Below are 23,294 nucleotides of genomic sequence, written 5' to 3' on the forward strand. Positions count from 1 at the left end.
TAGGCAGGGCTGGGGCCCCATGCTATGGAGAAGGAGACGAGAGGGCTTGTCGTACAAAGCACCTGCCAGGTCTCTGATGGGAGTCAAATCAAGTCACATGTGAGACTCCAGGTTAGGGGTCTTCCCAGAACTCCACACCCTAGCTTCAGCTGCAGCTTACAGAGCCCAGGCCATTGTTTTTTTTTTTTTAAGTGCCCTGATGTTTTTGTATCTTTTTAAAAATTAATAGCAAATAAAAATAGCAAATCGTTTTGATGAAGTTTCTCTTTGGTGGCAGATACCTCCTTTTAAGCTCATTGTCATTATTTGGTATGTGCATCTGTTGAGCAACAGCCATGTTCTCACAGCTTTTGGGAGATTTGAAGAGTTGGTAAGCAAATCAGTTACATAGAGAACACACTGATGCCTCCTCTTCCCAAAGGCTCACAGTCTTGTTTTCTTTGAGTAATAATGGCCAAGTTACATTTTCTGAGTAATAACAGTCACATATCAAGAGCCACCGAGTGTCCTTCTGCTGGGGATCAGTCACGGTGCTGGGTGAATTAGAGATTAAATCGCTAGTGCTCACAATATACTCAGAGGTGCTGTTAATTCCACTTTTCAGTTAAGAAAACTGGCCGACTTAGCCATTAGCCAGTGCAGCAGCACAGTGCCCTGGGCCCTGCAAAAAAACAAAAAACAAAAAACAATGTTTTCATTTCTTTTAAAATCAGAACAAGGAGATGAACTTTTAGGGCCAAAGATTATGTTTGTCTTTGTGCCAACATAGTCATAGAATGTGATTTTTAATCCTTTTTTTTTTGAGAGGAAGAAGCACGTGGTGCCTCTGGGAGCCACAGCGTGGGGACCACGAGAGGGCTCAGAGAGCTTGCAGCTTGCTCACAGCCACGCAGGGAGGCCACACAGACAGCCCCCAACCTGCGTTCTTTCCCTCCCGATCCTTGCTTCCTCCTTCTCAGTTGCCTTTACCCCACACTCTCTTTTAGCCTAATCATTCTTTCCACAGAAACAGTAGGTGCCTGAAAACTGGGGCATTGCGTCCATAATTTTAGCACCCCATCTGCTCCAGGAAAATGAGTTGGAAAGGCCCAGAAAGGCCCTCCTCCCACGACTTCTGAGCGACAACACAGACCCACCCAGGGTCCTGAGGAGAGCCAGCACCTTGGAGAGTCAGACCCTGTTGGCCCTGCCTTGTGAAAGCGGGCAATTCAGTCCTGCAGAAGGGCCCCTCTCCAATTAGACTGGGCATGGGACTGGCCTTCTGGAACGCTTGGGTAATGAGTGAGTGGACAAAGCATCAGTCTGGGAGCCGAACACAGCCCACCAGCCGCTCTGAAAATTAGAACTTTGGAAAGTCTGGCCTTCGTTCTTCTGAGCAAGAGTCTAGTGTAAATAGGTTCCATTTTCCATTCAAGGCACGAGGTGCTCTCCTCCTTTCTCCTGTGTAAAATGAACTTAACATTCAGAGGATTCAGGACATCACAACAACTAAATTGGATCCTGGGCACATTGGTCCATGTACCGGTGATGTCCCCGTGGCATTTAGCCTGTGATGCCACTCTGTCTTTGGCTGACTTTGTCATCAGAAAGTTTCTGAATTATTATAGAAGGTAACTTGCTTAGATAAAAGTATATAATATGTCCTTTTTTGAGCCTCAGTTTCCCCATTGCTAAAATGAGATGCCTAGATTCCTATTTGTAAACTCCATCCCAGCTCTGGTTTCTAGCTTTTGAGTGACTACTGTGTGAAAGACCCTGAATTAAGGTCTGGGGATTGGTTGTAGGGATCAAATGAGATCCTGGATGGGAAAGTGCCTTGTAAATGTTGCTCATTTTTATTTTATTGAATAACAGCTCTTGGTTCCTGGGGAACTACAATGGACCGAGGGCTTTACATACATTTTCCCCAGTAATAATAGTGCAAGATAAGTGTTAGTATTTCCATTTCAGACATGAGGAATTCAGACTCAGAGAGGTTAAGAAACAGTAAAGTTTAAAGCCAGAAACGGCTTTACCTTATGGTCTCTGTTATTTTAATCATCATTATCATTACACTATTTGCTGCCATTTTTCAGTCATTTGAGGAGATAGATGTGAACGTATAGGCAGACAGCTCACTAACATAGTCGGCATTGAGTTCCATAGGCTGCAGTGGAGGTGTCCCCTGGTGCCATTCGCCTGGATATGGATTCTGTTCAGAGCATTCCAGGGACAAAAGCAACCAGAAAATGTTAACTTCTCCTGGTAGTCAAACTGGATCTTGATTTATTGGGAGCAATGTCCAAGGCCATAAACGCCTGCTGAGCAGAGCCACGGATTTCCCTTCCTCTCCTTCAGACCAGCTGAGGAATAACTAACCAACCCCCGTCACTCTGAGCAAGCTGCAGAGAGTTCAGTGTCTCTCTCTTTTTCATTTTTTTTTCCCCCTGGGGGACTTTATGACCTGGACGGCTACCTCAGTTTCCCAGCTCCCTCGGACTTCTGGAACCCCGGGCTTAACAAAAGAAGCTAGATAAATTTAATTTTACGACCCTCCAGTTGGGGTGTTCACACCTGGGACTGCCCAGCTCTCATGAAGGGAGAAAGCACGTAGTGACACTGTGTCACTAGGACGGTTGCAGCCGTCACCAGGGCATGTTGCCCCTTTCAAGCCGCGTGTAACTTCCAGCCATTTTTCCCGGCGCCATCACAAGCAACGCAGTGCTGCGGCTTTTGGAGTCACAAAGCCCTGTGTTCAAATCCTGGTTCTGACACTGCCTGTGTTTTCACGGGCAAAACCTTAACTTTGTGCATCTCAGTTTACCTGTGACACAGAGAAGAAAATGTTCAACCCATGTGGTTGTCCTGTGGAGGAAGAGAGATGACACATAGGAAGAATCCAGCATTTTGAAGTCATTTTAAGGAATGGTTAGGGAGCAGGATAGACAAGGTGAGCTGATGATTGTTCTTATTTTACAAATGAGAAAACAGAGCCTCACAAAAATTCTCCTTTCCCAGGGTGGCCTGGCTAGTGAATGGTGAAGTCAGCTTTGAACCACTAAGTCTTCTGGGCAGAATTACTCACGGTAGTCACCTCAGCAGTGAAGACCTTGTTGCTCTCTCTGCCCTGAGAACCGTGCTCTGGCTTCCCTCTCGGGGCCTCACCCTTTACTTCTTTCTGTCCCCTGTCCACACTAGTGTCTGCCCTGCTTTTTGGAAATATTTATATCTGTCTAAGCAATTTGTGGATTGCTGTTGCCTTGGTCTGACTGTTCTTCCCTCAGACATCTATCTGCATGGCATGCACCTTAAATATGCATGTGGGCATGCATACTCCTGTTTTTTAACCCTCATTCAAAGATATATTTACTGATCTAAGAGAGAGAGAGAGAAACACTGATCGGATGCTTCCAGTATGTGCCCCAGCCAGGGGTCGAACCTGCATTGTAGCTGTGTGCCCTGGCCAGGAATTGAACTCACAACCTTTTGGTGTATGGGACAACACTCTAACTAACTGAGCCAGCCAGCCAGGGCCACCTTGACCTCTTTAAAAGCTTTACTCCAATGTCACCCCAGTGAGGCTTACCCTGACTGCTCCTTTAAAGAACATACCCCTTTCCAGCACTTCTTAGTCCCCTCTCGTCCTTATTTTTCTTTATCTCACTTCCCAACATCTGACATACTATGTACTCGACTTATCCATCTGTAACTGTCTGCCTCCCTCCGCCAGGACATAAGGTACATCTCCAGAATTGAACCATGCATGACAAACAACCCGTAGTCAGGAAGGTTAACTGTGTGCTGATTGAATGAGCAGAGAAACGTGTTTGGAGTGGAGGGACCCTGTGTTTGGATGCCCCTTGCCCCGATGGTGTGGTCACGGCAGAAGACTAGACTGCCTCTCCCCATGCAGCTGTGCTTCGCCAGGCTCCTCCTTTGGTAATCACTGAAACTCCCTAATTGTGGTCCCGGCAGTGCACTTTGTCCTTCCTTCTTTGCGGCGTGACGCTCAGCTCCCACAAGGGCTGTGGCAGCTGTCTCTTCCAGAGCTCCGCTTTGCAACATGTTGTATCACAGGGGTAATGTGACACTGAATTTTTTTTTAGTCTCTGATTTGAGTTCTTTACTAGAACTTCAGTTGCTCAGAGTGTCGGGCATTGTCTGTGTTCAGCATGCTGAGGTAGGTCCCTGGGGAGGAGGTGGCTCTCTGAGCTCTGTCTGGCCCGTGCCTGAAGTTCTAGGGAACTGCTTTCTAGGAGGTCACTCTGTGAAGCTGAGTCTTGGTAAATTATGCTCAGAACAGAGGGCTCCTTCTCCAGTATGGGCAAAAGTCTTATTGTCCTGTAATTCTTTTAAATGTCTCTCTTAGGTTTTTGAAATGTTTCCGAAATAACTTGTTTCGGGGGCAAGAATCCTATAAAAGTGAATGATGTTAGAAATTGTCTAATCATATGAAATCATATGGAAGTGCTTTCTGTGACTGGTGTTATGAATGGAGCACAGACTGGACCATAGTGGTGTCAGAAATTGGCTAGGAATCAGGTGACCTGGCTAATTGTTCTACGTGATTAATTAATTGGGCAGCTTGGGGCAAACCACTCAACCTCTCTGAGACACATCTCTTCCTCTGCAACATGAAGACTCTAAGCGATTGGTCTAGATGCCATCGAAGGTTCTTTCTAGCTTTAAAAACTCTGGGCTGGAAGCCTAAAGCCTTTGAACTTCACTTAGATGCTGCCACTTACTGGTATTGGAGCTCTGGGTCATCACCTTCCTTTTCAGAGCCCTAGTTTCTCAATCTTTAAAATGAGGACCAAAAATTCCTATTTGTGTTTTCCAAAAGGTATCGAGAGAATTTTATTTGGCACACAGATGTGAAAGTACCTCTTAGCTGTAGAATCCTAATATTATTGGAAGCGTCTTCTTATTTTTTTGTGATTCATGGCAGTGTGCCAACAGAACCGTGGGATAAAAACATTGAGAGATAAAAAGTCATGGAATGTCATATTGACAGTTTTTAAATTGTGCTTTAAAAATATATTCATTTTACCTTTTACTTTTGATTTTTTTTTAAATCCCTGCCTGACATCTTAAGTTTTGACTTGAGCTTGGGGAAGGGATTCATAGCTTTCATGAAATTTTTCAAAGGAGTATTTGATATCCCATTTTTTAAACTCTGATTTTTCTTAGGTGTTTCCCCCTGGAATTCCTGAGGGAAGAGATCTTTTCATGCTTCTTCTGATCATATATCCCTTCCTCCTCGATGGGTATTAGCTGCGGATACCTAAGAGAATCGCTAATGTCAAGTGAATGACTTTTTGCAGGACTAGCTGGCAGCTTTGTGAAAACTGCCAATTAATGGGGACCTAATCAAGACTGGCACATTTTTTAGAGATAAACCCAATTAAAAATCTGGATTAATTCATTTACCAAGTTGGCTCTAGGAAGCCATTTAGTATTAATTCTGTTATCTTTATCTTGATCTTTTATCCCTACAGAATATTTCTAATTTAGATTGTAAATTCGAATGACCAAGGCTGAAATCCCTACCAGAGAGGGAAAAGGCATCATTATTGGGGTCAGTGGACCCACAGGCCTTGACCCAGGTGGCTCTGCAACAGTTTGGGGCTTCAGTGGGCAGGGGGGAGGAGTGGCCTTACCGTCTCGGGGTGTGTGGGGGTGGGGTGGGGGTGGCAGTGGCTGGTTAACCTATTAGCAACAGATTCTGTCCTCTCACTATCATCCCACCCCCACCCCCACCCCCATGGTATGAATTTTAACCTTAGAGCTGATCATCTATACGAAAGTGTGATGGGGGTTGGAGGAGACTGGGAGAGTGGAGGGACTGAGCAAATATTGCTCAATAAGGAAAAAAAAGAGAAAGAACTCATGGACATGGACAACAGTGTGGTGATTACTGATGGGGAGGAAGTGAGTAGAGGTGGAAAAGGGTATGGGGGATAAATGGTGATAAAAAAAATAAAATTAAAAAACATTGCAGAGAAGAAAGAAAGGAAGCATGATAAAGAACCAGGAGTCAGTTATGTGCAAAGTACAAGAAAAAAAAGACCTTGGAATCCAGAAGACTTGGATTGCAATCTTATTTTTGATACTTCTAGCTGGGAAACCTCTGGCTATAAATCTCTCATCTCCATATCCAGCTGTGGTAAAATAGGGATGGCGATACCTACCTTACTGAGTTTTCTTGACGACAAAATGACTGCACAAACAAGAAAGGACTTGGCAAACCTTGATGTCCTTAGAGAGGAAATGTCACACATGTGCATTGAGGGAAGGCGAGACCTGAGGTCACCTTCTCCGAGAAGCTGGAGATCCTTTCTGTTCCCCGTTGCTGCATTCCGACCAGGCCTGTTGTCTCCCCAGGACTTGAAAATGGGAGGTGAGTGCGGAATGGAAGAAGTAAGTCCGAAGGCCCTCAGGCCTCAACCTCCGCCTGGAGCTCACACCACTCTCCCCTCAGGGGAGGTCGTGGGAGTTAATGACGGAATGTCAGAAAGGCAAATGCAGAGCTGCCCTGCTTGTTGATCATCTCATCGTGTGTGTTATTAGTAATAAAGACTTTAACCAAAGAGTCCATTTAAAAAAATGTCGTTGGATAGACCTAAGGAAACAAACCTAATATTCCTTTTGAAACTTTGTATATAAGCAGGCTACTGAGAAGCCTCATACTTGGCAGGAGGCAGAAATTAATCTAAGCTGTTTTCCAAATTTACCAAGTGCTTGCCTAAATTGACAAGGAGCCTGGGGGTATTTCTTGTGGGAGTGATGAGTTGTGAATCCCCATATGAGATGTGTGTTAAAAAAGAAAAAAAAGGGGAGTTTGTTTAAAGAGGGAAAAGAAGTTTCTGAATATTTGGCACAACAGGTTATTTTTAAACTGAGGATTATGGGATTTCAAAGGTTCTGTGCTTTTATTTATTCAGCTCTATGTGGGACTTGCCCGCATCTCGTTAGCACAGGGGGAAAAAGAGATGCAAGGGGACTAGAAGACCATCTGTGCCCTCGGTGGTCTTCATGCTCATCGAGGGACACGACTAGACAACTTTTTAAAAGATGACAATTTGCCCTGGCTGGTGTAGCTCAGTGGATTGAGCCTGGGCCCGGGAACCAAGCAACCGCGGTTCGATTCCCAGTCAGGGCACATGCCTGGGTTGCAGGCCAGTTCTCAGCAGGGGATGCATGAGAGGCAACCCTACATTGATATTTCTCTCCCTCTCTCCTTCCCTTCCCCTCTAAAGATAAATAAATACAATCTTTAAAAAATATGGCAGTTTAGCCCTGGCTGGTGTAGCTCAGTGGATTGAGCGCGGGCCTGCGACTCAGACGATCGCGGTTCGATTCCCAGTCAGGGCACATGCCTGGGTTGCAGGCCAGTTCCCAGCAGGGGACGCACGAAAGGCAACCACACATTGTTGTTTCTCTCCCTCTCTCCTTCCCTTCCCCTCTAAAGGTAAATAAATAAAATAAAAAAATATGGCAGTTTATACAAGGCAGGGCTGTTTTATTGGAAGCACTGACATCTGGAGTCAGATGCTGTTGGGTTCTAGGTCTGGGTCTAGCCCAGAAGTGATGGAACCTGGGCTTGATATTTCATCAGTTCTGTGCCTCAGTTTCCACTACTATACACGGAGATAATACTTACCTTCCTGGCTTGCACAGATTAATAAACTGAGGAAGGCACAGTGCTTAGCATAGAACACAGCACATACAGTAAGTACACTCGCTCACAAATGTAATTGCACCTTCCTTTCCTCCTCTCCTTCTGTTTCATGCTCTGTCAAGGAGCCATCGCTTCGTCAAGTCCCTTAGGGGTGTTGAAGAATAGGGGCTGTGACAGAATATTTTTCATGGAGGAGGACCTTCCCTTGGACTTGAGGGGGCTGTCTTTTGCTTTCCCTTCTAGATGTACCGTCAACTCTTCTTCACGCTCCTTTCGCTGTCTATAGGACTCTCCTGTGTGGACTGTACCGGTGGGCTTCCTGAACTCTGGGCTTCTTCTCAGGACTAACCTATACCCTATTCCAGCAGGAGGCTAAAGGGCCGGGAGGAGATGGAGTGAGGTCTCTATGTTTTGACCTGCTTTTGGACTTTCTCATGGCTGGGTTGCCTTGGGCTTAATATCCTAAATTGAAGGTCACTACTCCTTGTTGTTTTTTTTTAATCCTTACCTGAGGTATAGTTTTTTTATTGATTTTAGAGAGAGAGAGAGACGGAGGGGCAGGGGAGAGAAGCATCTATGTCAGAGAGCCTCCCGTATGCATTGATCGGTTGCCTCCCGTATGCACCGTGGCCAGGGCTCAAACCTACCCTGACCGGGCATCAAACCCACAACCTTTTGGTGTACGGATGATGCTCCAACCAAATGAGTCACCTGCTAGGGCTTGCAGCTCCTTTTAAGGCAACTTTGTCTACAGGGTTCCCTCCTGGTTCAGGATGCCTTTCCCTTCTCTTACCCCTTCATTTATAGGAGAAGGAACAGCTCTGCTAGTTTGTCCCTGGGATACTTCAGTGGCCTTTAGGGTTTCCTTTCAACACAGCTCAGCCTTGTGTAAATAATCCCTGTATTAACTGTCCTGGAATACTCCTGTTTTGACTTCATCCTGCGTTTCCTTACAGGAGCGCAAAGGGTGGGCGGAGTTTGAGTAGGTGAGGAGGCGTGGCATTGGATACCTCCGGTGTGCTGGGGTGGCTGTGACCAACCCAGTGTGGCTGGAGCACACATTTCCTGTGAGGCTCAGGAACTCAGCTGTGAGTGTGGGGAGGCATGTTGGAGGGGAGCCTGAAGGTCCGGTTCAGTTAAGACCTTCAGTTAACGTAGATTTCATACTGCAGTAGAAATAAGTTTTAGGTAATTGTTTCCTGATTCATTCTGGCAGGTATGTATTAAAAAACTAATAGGTATGTGGTATAGGAAATAAATTTCGGAAACTTCTCTTTTTTCCTTCCGAAGAATTATGTACAAATGAAATAGAGGGAAGGGAAGGCAAACAGTCATTATTGGGGTCAGATTGTATGTGCACAATACAATTGGGGTGTAATGTATGTGTAACATTATTGGGGTGTAATGTATGTGCACCCCCTGTAGCACCAGACAACTGGCACGTGTTTTTTATCCCAGTCATTAACCATTAGGGGAAGGTACTGTTTTTCCACTCAGAGTCTTCAAGGGACTTGCCAAAAGTCACATATTTGGAACTTGGTGGAGCCTTGACTGTACAACCCAAGGCAAGTCTGCGAGTGTGATGTTCACGTTTGTTGGTTTGTTTGTTTTGTTTTTATCCGACACAGTATATACATAGTGATAAATTTATGAGTCCCAATGAGAGGTGGAGGTGAGTACCCCCGAGGAGAGCCTCAGGCCGGTCTCGCTGCCCCGCCCCTTGGAGGAAGGAGGGGTGTGGCATTAGGGAGCACATAAGGTGTGCTCCACAGTGAGGCAGAGCGGAGTGTCTATGGAGTCTCAGAAATAGCCCGATGGCCTGGCCCCACGGTGACTGAGGCATGATATCGTAACAGAAAGGACCCTGGGTATCTCCCAGGAGTGAGGTCATCCTGCCTCATGGCACAGGACTTCGTTCACTCCCTGCCGTTGTGTAGGCTCAGTTTCTGCTTCTGCTGAAAATGACCTCTTCCTCGCTCCTAATCATACACTTTTTCTCTGCCTGGGCTCTACTTCTGCTAACTCATAGCTTCTGCTCCGTCATCCCCTGGCCACCTCACTGCTCCCTGTGTGCCTTTGCACTTCTGGTCCCATTACCACTGGACAGGATCCATATTAATAAGTTCAGATTCTTGGGAGAGAGAATATGTGTATTTTCTCATGTGGCTACTTTGAATCTAACTCTTCCTGTTAGGCCAAGATGTGGCTGCTGGTCAGCCAGTGAATTGTCCTTGGGTAAGGAATCGACCCTGGTGTAGACAGCTGGGACTTGGGTTACGGAGTAGACATCTGTGAGGGCCATTATTTTGTCTAGTACAGTCCACCCACTGGCCCCTGAGATTCACATCCAGCAAAATTCACAAATGCAAAATATATTCAAGGTCTAGCTATGATCTCATTGGTTCAAAACCTCAGATCTTGTCCAAACAACATCAGTTCAAAAGTCCAAATGCTCATCGTCTAAATCATTCTGATGGTTAGGGCACGGACATCTTTGGAGGGCCATTTTCCTGTCTACCACCAGCACTGACCACTATGTGATAAGCATTTTATATTGATTATACATCATTTACCACACTCACGGTATTTGTCCTATATTCTCAGAGTCATCACATTTTGCAATGAATGCATTTGGCTTTGGGGAGTTTAATAATGGGCCCAACACTATGGAACTATGGAGTGGGGTCATGCTGGCCCTGAAGGTGCATGTGAATTCTCATAGCCCATGTGCTTGTTTCCCACACTTTGCTGCACACTCAGATCACCCAGGGGAGTTGTTAAGCATCCCAGTGCCCTGGCTTCACCAGTTAAATGAGAATCCCATTATGGGAAACAAGTGCCACTATCTTTTCCAGCTGCTCAGGTGCAGTTTGGAAAGTTTGGAGGCCTCTGCATTGTGCTACCTTGTGGCTCACTAGAGGTTTGTGTGCAAGGGGATGGGTGCACGTGAGGCTGGTGTGCAAGGGGGAGGGTGCGTGTGGTCAGGGAAGCCCTCCTGTGGAGGGGACCTTGAACTGAGATTCGAAGGAGTTTGCTGGGGCAACAATGAGGCAGGTGATACACTGGGAGGCAACAGTTCTTCGTGTTGGTGATTTGCGCAGTATTTGCCCAGTGTGATTGAATTTTTATGTTTCTGTAAAAAGGTTGAAATAAATGCATTCACAAATCAGGAAACAAACACAAGAAGTCCCTTTGTCAGAGTGCATGTCCCCATTTACGGCTTTAGGAGAACACGGCCCATGGTTGTCACTGTTGTGTGTGCTTTTCGTGAGATAATTGTGAAAACTGGCTTGCTTCCTGTCCAATAGAGATTGTTTTGTGGAGGAAACCTGATTTATCCGTGTATCCCGTTTTACAGTAACTGAGATTGGACTAGCAGATCATTAGCAAAGCAAATGAAGATGATAGGAATTTCCCCCCTAAATGAAGGTGGTAAAAATTAGATGTTTGAGAATAGAGAAAAGAATTCACATAGGATGTCAGTAATGAGAGAGAGAATGCCACCCATCTCTGGGCTCTGTGGACAGAGAGAAGGTGGCATCTCTTGGTGAAAACCTAGAGTTGGGGCCAATGGACATTGCAGCCTGGACTGTCCCTGGAATGGGGACAGCTTCAGGATAAACCCCTGCTCAGGGCCACCCTTGAAGCCAGGCTGCTTGGGGACATCTGTTGCGTCCTCTCCTGTCTCGCCACATGCAGATGTTGGCCTTTTGTTCTTTTTCCCATCATCACCTTTGAAGATAATGAAATGCAGCTTATGGAGAGTAAATAATGGCAGTGTATGTTTTAGGAAAAATCAGCAGATGAAGCTGCCAAATGTGCATTTGTTTATTTAAAATCCCCTTCAGAGGGAGGGCCTCATTAAATACTTGCCTTTGTTTCCTGCAAGACCCTGGGGAATACAGTGGCTCCCTGTTACTCCGAGACATTGTGGAGGGAGACAGCTATGCCTGTGGAGGGCACTCCGCTGTGAAGCGCACATCCAGTGGCTAGTGGGGTTAAAAGGAGAAATGGCCTCCTGACTAAAAAGCCGATGAGGGAGATGCCCTTCTCAGAGTAGAGTGGAGGGACAGGGCTGAAGGCCACCTGAGGTCAGTCCCCACCCCTGGGAGGGTGTAGCAGCCTTGAGGCCTTGATTCATCTGCCTCTGTACCTCCAGCTTGCAGCATGGGCTCCGCTGTGCACCCAGTGGGTATGTAGGAAACGTATGTTGAATTATTTGATGTATAGAACCTGAGATTTATTCGTTCTATGCTGAAGGAGTTGAGGATGTTTGTCTTTTCACTTTTTTCCCCCTGAAGATTCGTTTATCTAGAACATCTTTGGAAAGGAACATTGGAAAACAAGGTTTTATTTTAGTTTTTATAAGGTTTTAAGCTTGGTACCGTTGCTACAGCTGTGCCCCAGTGGCCTCCCCAGGCCCCATATTTCTGGTCCCGGTTGCATCCTGGGCTGACATCTTGAAGGAACCTGAACTCTCTCTGTTGCTGCCTATTAAATCACCATGGTGGCCCCTAGTCACTTGCCAGTAGTCACCCCCGACACAGGAATAATTCTTGAAGTGTGTATTATGCAGCAACATATGAACTTTTACATAGAAATTTACACATGTGCTACTGTTAATCTGCATATTAAAGTAGTAAGCTGTTTCCTGCTTTATTTAGGTAAGAATAATTATACGTACACACAGCAGCATTTGATTTCTTCACCCCGGTGGATTTTCTCAAGTATTCCCGGAGCTGCCTATTTCATTGTTTGAAGACTGTAGGGCCTACAGGATCCTTAGTTTACAGATGAGGAAATGGAGGCCGAGAGTGGCTACGGAGCTTAAGTGCCCTTTACTCCACGGGGAGGCAGTCAGTGGCAGAGTCAGGGTTCCGACCTAGCCCCTGGGACAGCTTCCTGCTTTAGGTTCTGCCGCCTACATTTCTGTCAAATCGGAGGTGAGGGTTGTAGAAGATTGGGTAACAGTGGGGCCCCAAGTGTTGAAAACACTCATGGAATTATTTTAGGTTTATATACTTTTTTTCCCTGATACTCTTAAGGGTTTATGTAATGAATTTTCATGGTGCAATAAATGCTTAATGAAACTGTGTGATCCATTAATGAAATGTTCATAAGTATGCCACGTTGCTGTCACATAAATTTTTTTAAAATTGCTGAAACTTGGTTCTGGCTTCTGTTAGCCTTGAGTTTGATTTTTAAAAAACCACATTTTGTTCCTTCTCTCATCACTTGCTGAAGGCTGACTGATACGTGAATAATACAGTGCCTGCCTTTGGGAACATGGCATTTTATTTCCCCAAAAGTACTTTCACATATCGTTCACTTATTCCTATCCTTTCAATTCCATGAATTATATCCAGTGTAATCCCATTTTGCAGATGGGTAAACTGATAAACTGCTTAATTTTTAAAAAAAATTCTAGAGCTTGCCCCAGAAAAGCCAGACTACCAGAGACCTGTACCCTACTTATTTATGTTTCAATGTAGTTCTTAAAAGAAAGCATGCATTATTCATACAGAATTTAAAATGACTTGGGTGGCATGTCTGACCCCACTTTAAAGCATTAGTACTAAATTATGCTCTCAACATAAGTGAAGGGACACTGAAAATTCTTTGTTGGGTTTTTTTTTGTAGAAACAGTTGGTTTCAATGCCCATGATAACACAGAGTGTTGATTTTATGAAAGCCCATAGATTCTTTTGGTTTCCATTTCTGGTTCGAAGAAAAAAACTTTGAACGCAGACTTTGTGAAAGCTGCAACCAATCATATTTCCTTCTTTGGTCCGGCCTCGAGGTGTCTCAGAGGTGGGTCTGTAGCCTGTCTTCTGCCACCGTCTGGATTTGGGGGATGCCCAGTCCTTGTTCTGCACTCGCCTTCGTTTTCACGCTCTTTGTTCCCTTTCACTTAAGTTTTACTCATTTATTAACTTTATCCTGTTATTGAAAATGTCTTTCCATACAGCTTTCTCCAAACGGCCTGAAGTTCTTTTTCTTTTTTCCCAATGTCAAGTAAGCACCACCAACAAACAATGTAGTGAAGGTGAGCTCTCTGACCAAGAGATGTCTTCTGAATCTGGTTTTTCTCTCCTATCTTGACATTCGTGGTTATGGCAAAACAGCGCTGACGGGGTCTGCAGTAAGGCTGTTAATCCGTCATCTCTGTGGGCTGCAGAGTTTTAGAGCCGGAAGTGTGTTCTAGCAAGTACTTTTTTTCTTGAAGGGTTTGAGCAAAGCTAGTGGTGGCTCTACGGTCACTATGAGGGTGGGGCACTGACCGTAGAGAGAGATGTAGTATTTTTTAGTATTATTCTGCAGCAGTTCCTACAGCATTTGGACTTCCACACCCCCAGCAGCTTGTAATAAATGTTGCCATTGGGTTCTAGCAACACCGTACTGTTTCTATTTTCTTGTCTCTGAAAGGAGCAAATAATGCAGAATGAATGAATTTTAGGCATTTTCCAAATGGGCTAGATCAGATCAGTAGCCCTTGACATATTAAAAATAAAGAAAAGCAAAATAAAAAGGAAAGAAGGAAGGAAGGAAGGAAGGAAGGAAGGAAGGAAGGAAGGAAGGAAGGAAGGAAGGAAGAAAGAAAGGAAAACAACAAAAAAAGAAAAACAAAAAAGTCTTGACTGGGTAGCTTTGTTGGTTAGAGTGTCCTTCCAATATGCCAAGGTTGTGGGTTCAATTAGGGCACATACAAGAACTAAGCAATGAATGTATAAATAAATGGAACAACAAATCGACATTTCTCCCCGTCTCTCTCTCTCTCTCTCTCTCAAACAAAAAAAAGTTTGACCAGTTAAAGCCATAGTCATAGGGATGCAGAGGGAGATGGTCCAGGAAATGCTGACTAATTAATTCCACTAAGTAATTAAAGGAGGATACTGTGATCTGTGGGGCAAGTAGCTGACAGTCTTAGTAGGCAAATTCCTGGCGTGGAGGCATAGAGTGGAGAGGAAGCCCAGAGCTCAGGAAAAAAGTCCAGGCAGATACGGGGTAAAGTTAGAATCTGTAATGAAAACTGACGAGCATGAACTCATTTTAAACTCAGCTGGCCTTGGGAACTGGGAAGCAGGCTGTCCAGGGAGCTGGGATGGGTGTGAACTGAAAAGAAAAGAGGCCAGAACTAGCTTTGTTACACATGTCTGTGTACTAGGGGCTGACCAAGGCTTTTCATTCCTTTTAAATATTTTTAAATGTGCAATCTTAAAATTACAGGAAAAAGCATAAGAACATACAAAAAGTACCCTATTCTCTCTACTTGGATTCACTTATTGCCTCATCATCCATGTATTCTCTCCCTCTTTGTGTATATGCATGTATACACGCATATGCATACATGGACATGGACATATGTGTATGATTTTCCCTGAATCATTTGAAAGTAAGGTGCACATATCTTAGCCTGTTAGTCCTAAATGCTTGGTGACTGTTCCTCAAGAAAAATGTACATTTTCTTATATAGACACAGGAAAGGTGTCAGATTAAATAGATTTAACGTTGATACAATATTTTAATCTAATTTATCCATTCATATCCAGATTTGTTAGTTGGCCCAATTATTACCTTTGTAGCATTTTTTCCTCTTCAGTACAAGATCCTGTACAGGTATTGCATTTAGTTGTTGTATCTGTTTAGTTTCTTTTAATCTAAAATATTTCTATAGCCTGTCTTTGTCTTTCATTACTAGATTTTTCAAGAATACAATCTTTTTCGCCCATTGTTAAAAGTATAACATGAATAGATTCCTGGCCAGAATACTACATGATAGAGATATGTTCTTCTCAGGGTGTCACATGGTACTCATCTGCCCGTCTTTGTTCATGTTCGTTTTGATAAGCTAAGGGAAGTGTCATTCAATTTCCCCACTGTATATCACAAATTTTTTCCTTGTAGCTATAAATAGTGAGTGAGAAGACACTTTAAGATCTGCAAATGTCTTGCTTTTCATCAAAATTTGCCCTGGCTTTAGCATTTTTGGTGATTCTTGCCAGGTTAAACTTTATTTTGATGGCTGCAAAATGTTAATTTTATGTCCCAGTCTTCCCTTTGTATTTACTGGGGTTACCTGTTCCGCTCTAAGTCAGCCCCCCTGGTACCGTATTTGTCTATCTGTCATCAGTATGGATTCATGGATTCCTGTTTTTTTCAGCAGTTTATTGTTTGATACCATCCGTCACTTACACTGGTGTTGAAAGTGTTCCAGGCTAAGACAGTGAGAGCCCCTCTGAGGGGCTTTTCCCCATCAGCTGTGTTTGTTCAGAACACACCCTCATTTTGGGGAACAAGATATTTCAGGATCATCTTATAGTTGTCCTGCCCCAGCTGTGGAATCACCCGTTTCTCCAAGAACCCCCCTGTTCCTTTACTGGGGAATGGTATTACAAACCCAAATCTAGGTATTAGGTTTCACATTGCTGCTGGGGTATCTTTGCTCCTAGACCCAGTCCATGGACAGAGCTAGTGGACACATGTACACACACACACAGATGCATGCATTTTTATGAACCACAAGTTCACCCTGAAATCTCCAATTTGCAGTCTACGCACAGCATTCTTTCCCCCCTTTCCTCTTATTTTAATGCCCCTTCTTCCAGAACAAGAACCTGAACTCTCAAGAGTGTCCAAACATTTACTTCTCTGCTCAATCCTATTATACATCTAAAATAGTTTAGTAATTGCTTTGTCCATAATACTCCTCAAAAAAGTCAACTGAGAAGAGATTGAGGTTTGTCTGTAGCTCCCCATGACCAAACCCTGCCCCCAAACTGCATGTAAATAGTCAAATTCTGTGTTTATAAATTATCTGGATTTGTTCTTTCTCACTCACCCCTTCAGGGACTGTGTTTAGGAAGTTCATTTGAGATACAATTGGATTAGTTTGCTTCAGTCCACTTCTAGTTTTAGCCTTCCCCCCACTTCCCATCCCCATTAACTTACTGTATTTTTCTGACTATGAGCCCCCCCCCCCCCCATCAAATTTGGAAGGTAAAATGCAGTGGCAACCCTGCTTCTGCCTCCTGTGACCCGGCTCCACCGCTGCCCCCCCCCACCCCCCCAGCAAGGCAGGTAAGCTACATTCAGACTATAAGACGTGCCCCCAAATTTTCCTCCCAGATTTGGGGGTGTGTGTCTTATAATCTGAAAAGTACTTTTCTCTTGGGCATGTGGAACATTAATATGCTTCCAAATGTGGCCTTATACAAAAAGCTACACTCTGGGCAGTGGCCGTATCCTTCTACCTTCTACCTAGTCACCCGGTCACTTCACCACCCAGGGTCTCCCCATGTACAAATCCAGCTTCACTGTCTTCTGGTTTGTGTGGCCTGTGTTTCTTTTTGTAAAGATAAGTAGAGTTATGTCTCTTCCTTTCTTACATGAAGGGTGGAATGCTGTAGATCAAGCTAGGTTTCTGAATTACCCAGAGCCCACCAACCTTCCAAATCTTCCCGTGAGAAAACCGAGAAAACTGATGAGAAAACTGAGGCTTCTTTCTCTTCTGCACTGTTGCAAACTTTTGTGCCATGTCCGTAAATGGTCTGTTTTGGGTGCTCGGTAGGTTGGATGAACCTGGTTAACGTGTCCCAACCACCGGATACGGAGGTAGTGGCGTGTATCCTACAAGCTATGCAGTTGCTGCCATTCAAACCCAGAGTCATGGTTTTGGGAAGACTACCTCCTTTTCATCTGTTTTTAAAGCTGGGTTGTCCCTAAGTTTAGATCGGAATTTGTAGTATTCTTAGAATATCACAGGAGGCTTAACTAAATCAGGGTGTAGGACCTGGTGAGAAGGGTCTTTTGGCATTTTTTTAAGTTCAGGTAAAATTCACAAAGCATAACACTGACCATTTCCGTGTGTCCCCTTCAGTGGTGTTTTGTACGATCATGGTGTTGTGCGACCGTCACCCCTGTCCAGTTCCAAACCATTTTCATCACCCTCAAAGGAGGTACTGTGTCCAATAAGCGGTGACTCCTCCTTCCCCACTTCCCCCAGCACCTGGCCACCACCGGTCTGCTTTCTGTCACTCTGGATTTATCAGTTTTGGATATTTCATATAAATGCTGTCATACAACATGTGATCTTTTGTGTCTAACTTCTTTCAATTTGCAAGATGCTTTTGAGGTCTCTCCATGTTGGGGAGCATGTGAGTGCTCCCTGCCTCTTTATGGCTGAGTAGCGCTCTATGGTATAGACACACCACCCGTTTGTTTATTTGTCCACCGGCCGGTAGACGTGTGGGAGGGTTTTGACTGAAGTTAGGGACAAGAGTGACTTGTACCCTACCCTGTGCTGCATAGGAGTCATGTGACCATGGATAAGCTACACAAAACTGGCTTGTGCCTCACTTTCCTCGTTTGTCAAATGGAGATAATACCTAACTCTCAAGTGGGTGAAGGATTGAATAATACATGAGAGGCCGATAGTGTAGTACTTGACAAGTCCTGGGCCCTCACAAAGCTTAGCTTTTTTACTGCAGAATCGTATGAGGGGAGGGCTGGTTGGAGAAGAGAGCAGACCAGTTTGTGTTCTAGTGTGCATTTGTTCTGTTACAGCTGCTGAAACCTTTGTACTTTCATTTTTAAAGCCCCATCTGTTTTCTCTGCTCGTGGGTCTGCGTTTTCCCCACCCCCAATCCTTGAACATGGGTTTTACATTTAGAAGCAGTTCACTAGATGAAATGTCTGTAGTGGAATGTTACATAATTCACATTTAGATTTGAAGAGCTCATTATAAAAAACCTGACACACTTCAGGAATATTAAATTACTGCAGATTGTGTGGGGCAAGGAAATATTATTGAAGCATTTCAAAATTCTAGGCGAGCCTGAACTTAACTGATAGGGTTTCACAGCTTTTGCTGGGGAAAAATGATTTGAGTTGTCACATGGTTTCTGGCCCTAGAGGACTTTAATCTCCTTAATTACAAAGAAACGAATTTCACAGAACTTCACAGCATTTGCCCAACCTCTGGCTTTTGGAAAATTAAAAGGGGATGCCAGGGTCCCGGCCGTGGTACGTTCTTTGTGCTGCAGCTTCCTTATTTAAGTTTTTATTCAAGATGATGCTGGTTTCCTTTCATTATGCTACGGGGATGTACTTCAGAAAATCACAAGTAATGCATATAACACTTGAACACAATCCCATTTTGTCAAACAAGTGATGCTGGAGATAGCTGCAGAATAGGGACAGGTGCTGTATTGTGGCTTTAACGCTGAAGAGGAGGGAGGTGCCCAAAGCCAGTCTCGCTTATACAGTGACTTTGATGGCTCTGGTTAGACCTGGCTGAAGGATGGGCCAGCCCCGCTGTCCAAATGCCATCATGGGGCTGCTCCAGAAACATGCTTTTGCTGTATTTTCTGGTGCCATCTAGAACTTCAAAATAAGGAATATGGAAAACAGGGTTGGAGTTTGCTTTTCCTGAAATTGTGTAAAATCCATATATTTCATCTTATTTTGTATTTTTGGATGAGGTACCTACTGTGGGCAAGGCCAGCATGATGCGACTAGCTAGATTCTGTTATTTCCTGCAGTTTGTCCTTAGAAAGCAGATTTAACCTTAGTCTCCACTTCTGTAAGAGGAAGGTGATGATAATATGGACTATGGGCATATACCAGCCACATGGTCTTCAGCCACTAACATTAGAAACTATTACTGCCTAATATTTACCAAGTCTTGCCAGGTAATGTGCCAGGCACTCTTTCAAGCAGGTTACACATGTGATCACACTTAAATTTGTACAGCAGCTTTATGAAATTGATGTTGTGATTCCCATTATACAGATAGAGAAACTGAGGCAAAGAACGGTTGAGTAACTTCCTCAGTATCACATTGCTTGTAGGTGACTCAAACTATAAAGCTGGGCAAACATAAGACCACAGCATAAATAGGGAGAGGTTCCATTTCACAGAGGGGTGAGAACACCTCTCTGCCTGAGATATCTTTGAACTGAAGCTTGAGCGGGTGTCAATAGAACGTCAATATAGACTTGAAACATTCTGCAGACAGGTAACACAGGAGAAAACTGGGGAAGATGAAAGAGTACATCACCTCCCTGCTAGACTTACGATTCCTTTTCTTAGTTTTGTTATTGATTTCAAGCCTCCTGGTACACACTGGTCCTTCTGCCTGAAACAACCATTCATTCATTTTACATGCATTTACTGAGAATCCATTGGTCCTTTTCCTTCATCCGCTGGGCAGAAGCATCCCTCTTCAGGATCTCACAGGGTAGGGCTTCTCCTCTGTGCAGCTCTGCTGACTCCTCCAAGCAGAGGTGAACAGTTGGTCCTTTGTGCCCCAGAATGCTAAGTATCTGCCCGTTTTCCTTCTCCTACCCTGTGTGCAGCTCTGCTGACTCCTCCAAGCAGAGGTGAACAGTTGGTCCTTTGTGCCCCAGAATGCTAAGTATCTGCCCGTTTTCCTTCTGGTCCCGTGTGTTGCAGTCCTTTACGTGACTGCCACCTCTGCTGGACTGAGCTTCTTGGAGTGCAGGGATCAGGCCTTGACACGGCAGACATGGCCTGCATGGTTGCTGGGCCTCAGTAGATAGCTGTTATAACAAAATGAAAAGTATTATTATTAACGTTGATTGTGTCCATGTATGACTGTTGTCTCTCATGGAATGAAGTCTTTTTGGGGATGGCAGAGGTTAGGCTAGTGGCGTGGGGCAGACAGATGGCACAACAGTGGCAAGAAAAGTCCTCATTTCCTGTAATTTTATAGACCTCATCCTGGGGAGATAATTTTTCATTTTCCTTAGATGTAACCTTAGGTCCTCTAGTGCAGGCAACTTTCATTCAGGGTTAGTGTCTTTAAAAAAAAAGCTTGTTAAAAAAAACAAACAAACCAGATATCTTTGGAGAAGGTAGCTATTTCCCCAGGTTTAAACCTTAGTGTAATTTTACATGGTTTTTATACTAGACGGCTAGTTAAGCCATCGTTAGTTATCACGATTAGGAGGTTTGAGCCTTTTCAGATGGAACAGTCCTTGGGTCTATGGGAGGAGCTCAGAATTGGCTGCACAGACTGAAGATCCATTTCTAGTAGCCTGATCAGCCAAACTTGATCAGAGCCTTGACAGCTTAAGCTATAGTACAATATTATCTTAATATTATTTAAAATTGGAGAACTAATGAAATGCTTATTTTCAACTAAACTCTCAGATATAACTGTCAGGTAGTCCCTGGGAAAGACTGTTGACTTGACACAGGGAATACATTCATTCAATTTAATGAAATCAAATGAGATAATGTATGTGAAGCTGTAGCTGAGGGCATAGAACATAGTAAGTGCATAGTAAATACAAGCTGTAATTGAAGTGGTAGTATTATCATTATTATCTCTTCCCAGCAAAGTGTCTGAACTTAATAGTACCCAGCAGTGTGTGATGCATATATATTAAAGGAAAAATGAATGAAATGTATGTCTGCCTGCCTCTTTTCTTTTTCCCCTCCCCTCCCCTCCCCTCCCTTCCCCTCTTCTCTTCTCTTCCTCTCCACAGTAAATGCTTATCTGCTCTTACAGCTGGGGGGAAAGCTCACATAAAAATTAGCTTACTGAAAGGTGCTCAGTCCCATTGGTCGCCATACCCTTGGAGCCCAATTGTATGTCCCCTCCATGTCCCCTCTGATGCTGGCCAGGGAGGGACAGATCACAGGTCGCTTCTCCAGGATCTGCTTTAGCTGCCCAGGCTCTGCTCAAGCGTGGCTAATGGATGGGTGCCCCAGCATCGGAAGGGCCTGCATGGGGAGGCCCAGGGAACGGGCCTTGGCTTTATTCTCTGGGTGGTATCTGGTGCTTGAAATTAAGAAACACGGAAAACAAAGATTTGGGTTTTGCCCTTCTTGAAAACCCAGACTTCCGAAGATGCATTTTGAGCTCCTAGTTGGAGAAACAGCTTTGCAGCTAGGCCTCTCCTTCCCTTGGCTGTGACCCCTATCAGCGAGGGGCCCGATGAACTCCTGCGAGCAGTTTGTACACGGAGACCAAGACTTTCTTGTTTTCGTCTGTTTGGACGTTTATCCCCTCCCCCGCCTCTCGATTTTAACTTCAAAGGGGTGATTATTCTCTTCCCTTGATTTGCAGCATTCGGAGGAGTGAATGAAATGTGCAGCTCGGGGCGTCATTTCTGAAGGGAGGAGTCATTCTCTTGGAGAGGAGTCCTCCATGAGCCTGGCCGAGGCCCTGGATCTGTGTGCAGTGGACTAAGGATTTAGTAGGATGTCAACTGAGACAGAACTTCAAGTAGCTGTGAAAACCAGCGCCAAGAAAGACTCCAGAAAGAAAGGTAGGGGTGACTGTGTTCTTTTTCTTTATGGCTGCTTGTCTGACAGGACAATGATTTTTTGCTTATGCCATGATATGTCATCTATCTTTGTGGTTGCTTATGTTTTTTAAAAAGTCACCAGCATTATTGGGTGTTTTCTTTTTTTACTCATAGTGTAATATGTTAATGGTTCTCCATTATTCTTTGGGTAAAATCCAAAATTCTTTTCATAACATATGAAGCCCTTCCTGATAAACCTTCTCTTTCTCCCTCCAGCAACATCTCTGTCTGAGCAACCGTGCCCCTCCTGCCCCTTTTAGCCCTGTTTACCCTCCTTCATTCTGTCTGTTGAAGTTGACCTTTGCATAGACCAGTGCTTCGCAAAACTCCAGCTTCACCAGTCACCTGGAAGGCTTGTGAAAAGACATTGCCAATCTCATTCCAGTTTGGGCTCCCTAGGTCCAAGATGGGGTCTGAACCTTTGCATTTATAACAAGTTCCAGATAATGCTGATGCCTTTGGTTCAGAGAACCAAAGACTCTGAGAACCATGGACTCTCGTTCATTCAGCCTGAAATCCTTTCCCCTCTCTCCATTTTTTCTAGCTGTACTCCTCCTTATTGTTCAGGTTTGAGCTTAGGTGGTATCTCCTGAGGTGGGGGTGGGGCTTTCTTTATGCCTTAAATCAGGGATTTGTTTTGCTTCAGTAGCACCTTGTTAGCATCTCAATTTATTGAAAATTTCCTGTGTTTTTGTTTGTCAACTCTGCTGTACTCCCCTCCAGACCTGGACCTGTCATTCACCCTTTCCCTCCCAACACTCAGAAAGTGCTGTCACTGGGAAGGCACGTAGATGTCTGGTAACGAAGACTGGCATGTGTTGTGTGATAATAACTCCATCCCTTTTCATGTTTCCTGAAGTATTTGGTCCGACTGCTTTATGACCATCCCTTTCAGTGTCTCCCTGTTGTAACTGGATCCAAGCAACTTCTCCGTGTGTGTGTGTGTGTGTGTGTGTGCGCGTGTGTGTGTGTGTTTTCTCCCATGGTTTCAATTCTTTTCCTCCCCTGTCTTCTCAGCTGCATGGAGGAGGATTGATAGAGCTCTATTTCAGGTCTTGAAATTGGCCACTATGGGCTTGCAAACCCAGATGCCCCAGGTTGCTTTGTATAGGCAGTGATTTGTTTGTGACTTCTGTGTCTGCCCTGTCATGTTTTGTGGTGGCATTGCTCTGACATTCTCTGGAAACAAGGGACGTAAATGTAATACATATGCCACTTTTGGACAGCCAAAACCCCAGGAAGGACTATAAATTTTGCTTTAGATATTTATTTGAAACACATATTTTTGAAGCAGTGTA

At 44.4% G+C, this 23,294-nt stretch overlaps 1 protein-coding gene across 9 annotated transcripts in view; it reads left to right on the forward strand.

Annotated features, from left to right (window-relative positions):
• Nucleotides 1-23,294, forward strand: part of DAB1 (DAB adaptor protein 1) — a 773,228-nt gene that overhangs the window by 484,933 nt on the left and 265,001 nt on the right. For all 9 annotated transcript variants that reach the window (XM_037043158.1, XM_037043159.1, XM_037043157.1 and 6 more), the window contains one exon: nt 21,756-21,957. In XM_037043158.1, coding sequence (XP_036899053.1) covers nt 21,891-21,957 — 67 coding nt within the window. In that variant the 5' untranslated portion in view covers nt 21,756-21,890. The remainder of the gene's footprint in view (nt 1-21,755; nt 21,958-23,294) is intronic.

This window comes from Sturnira hondurensis, unplaced genomic scaffold (genome assembly GCF_014824575.4).
Source record: "Sturnira hondurensis isolate 20B ecotype Veracruz unplaced genomic scaffold, ASM1482457v3 Scaffold0004068, whole genome shotgun sequence".
Lineage (NCBI taxonomy): Eukaryota > Metazoa > Chordata > Mammalia > Chiroptera > Phyllostomidae > Sturnira > Sturnira hondurensis.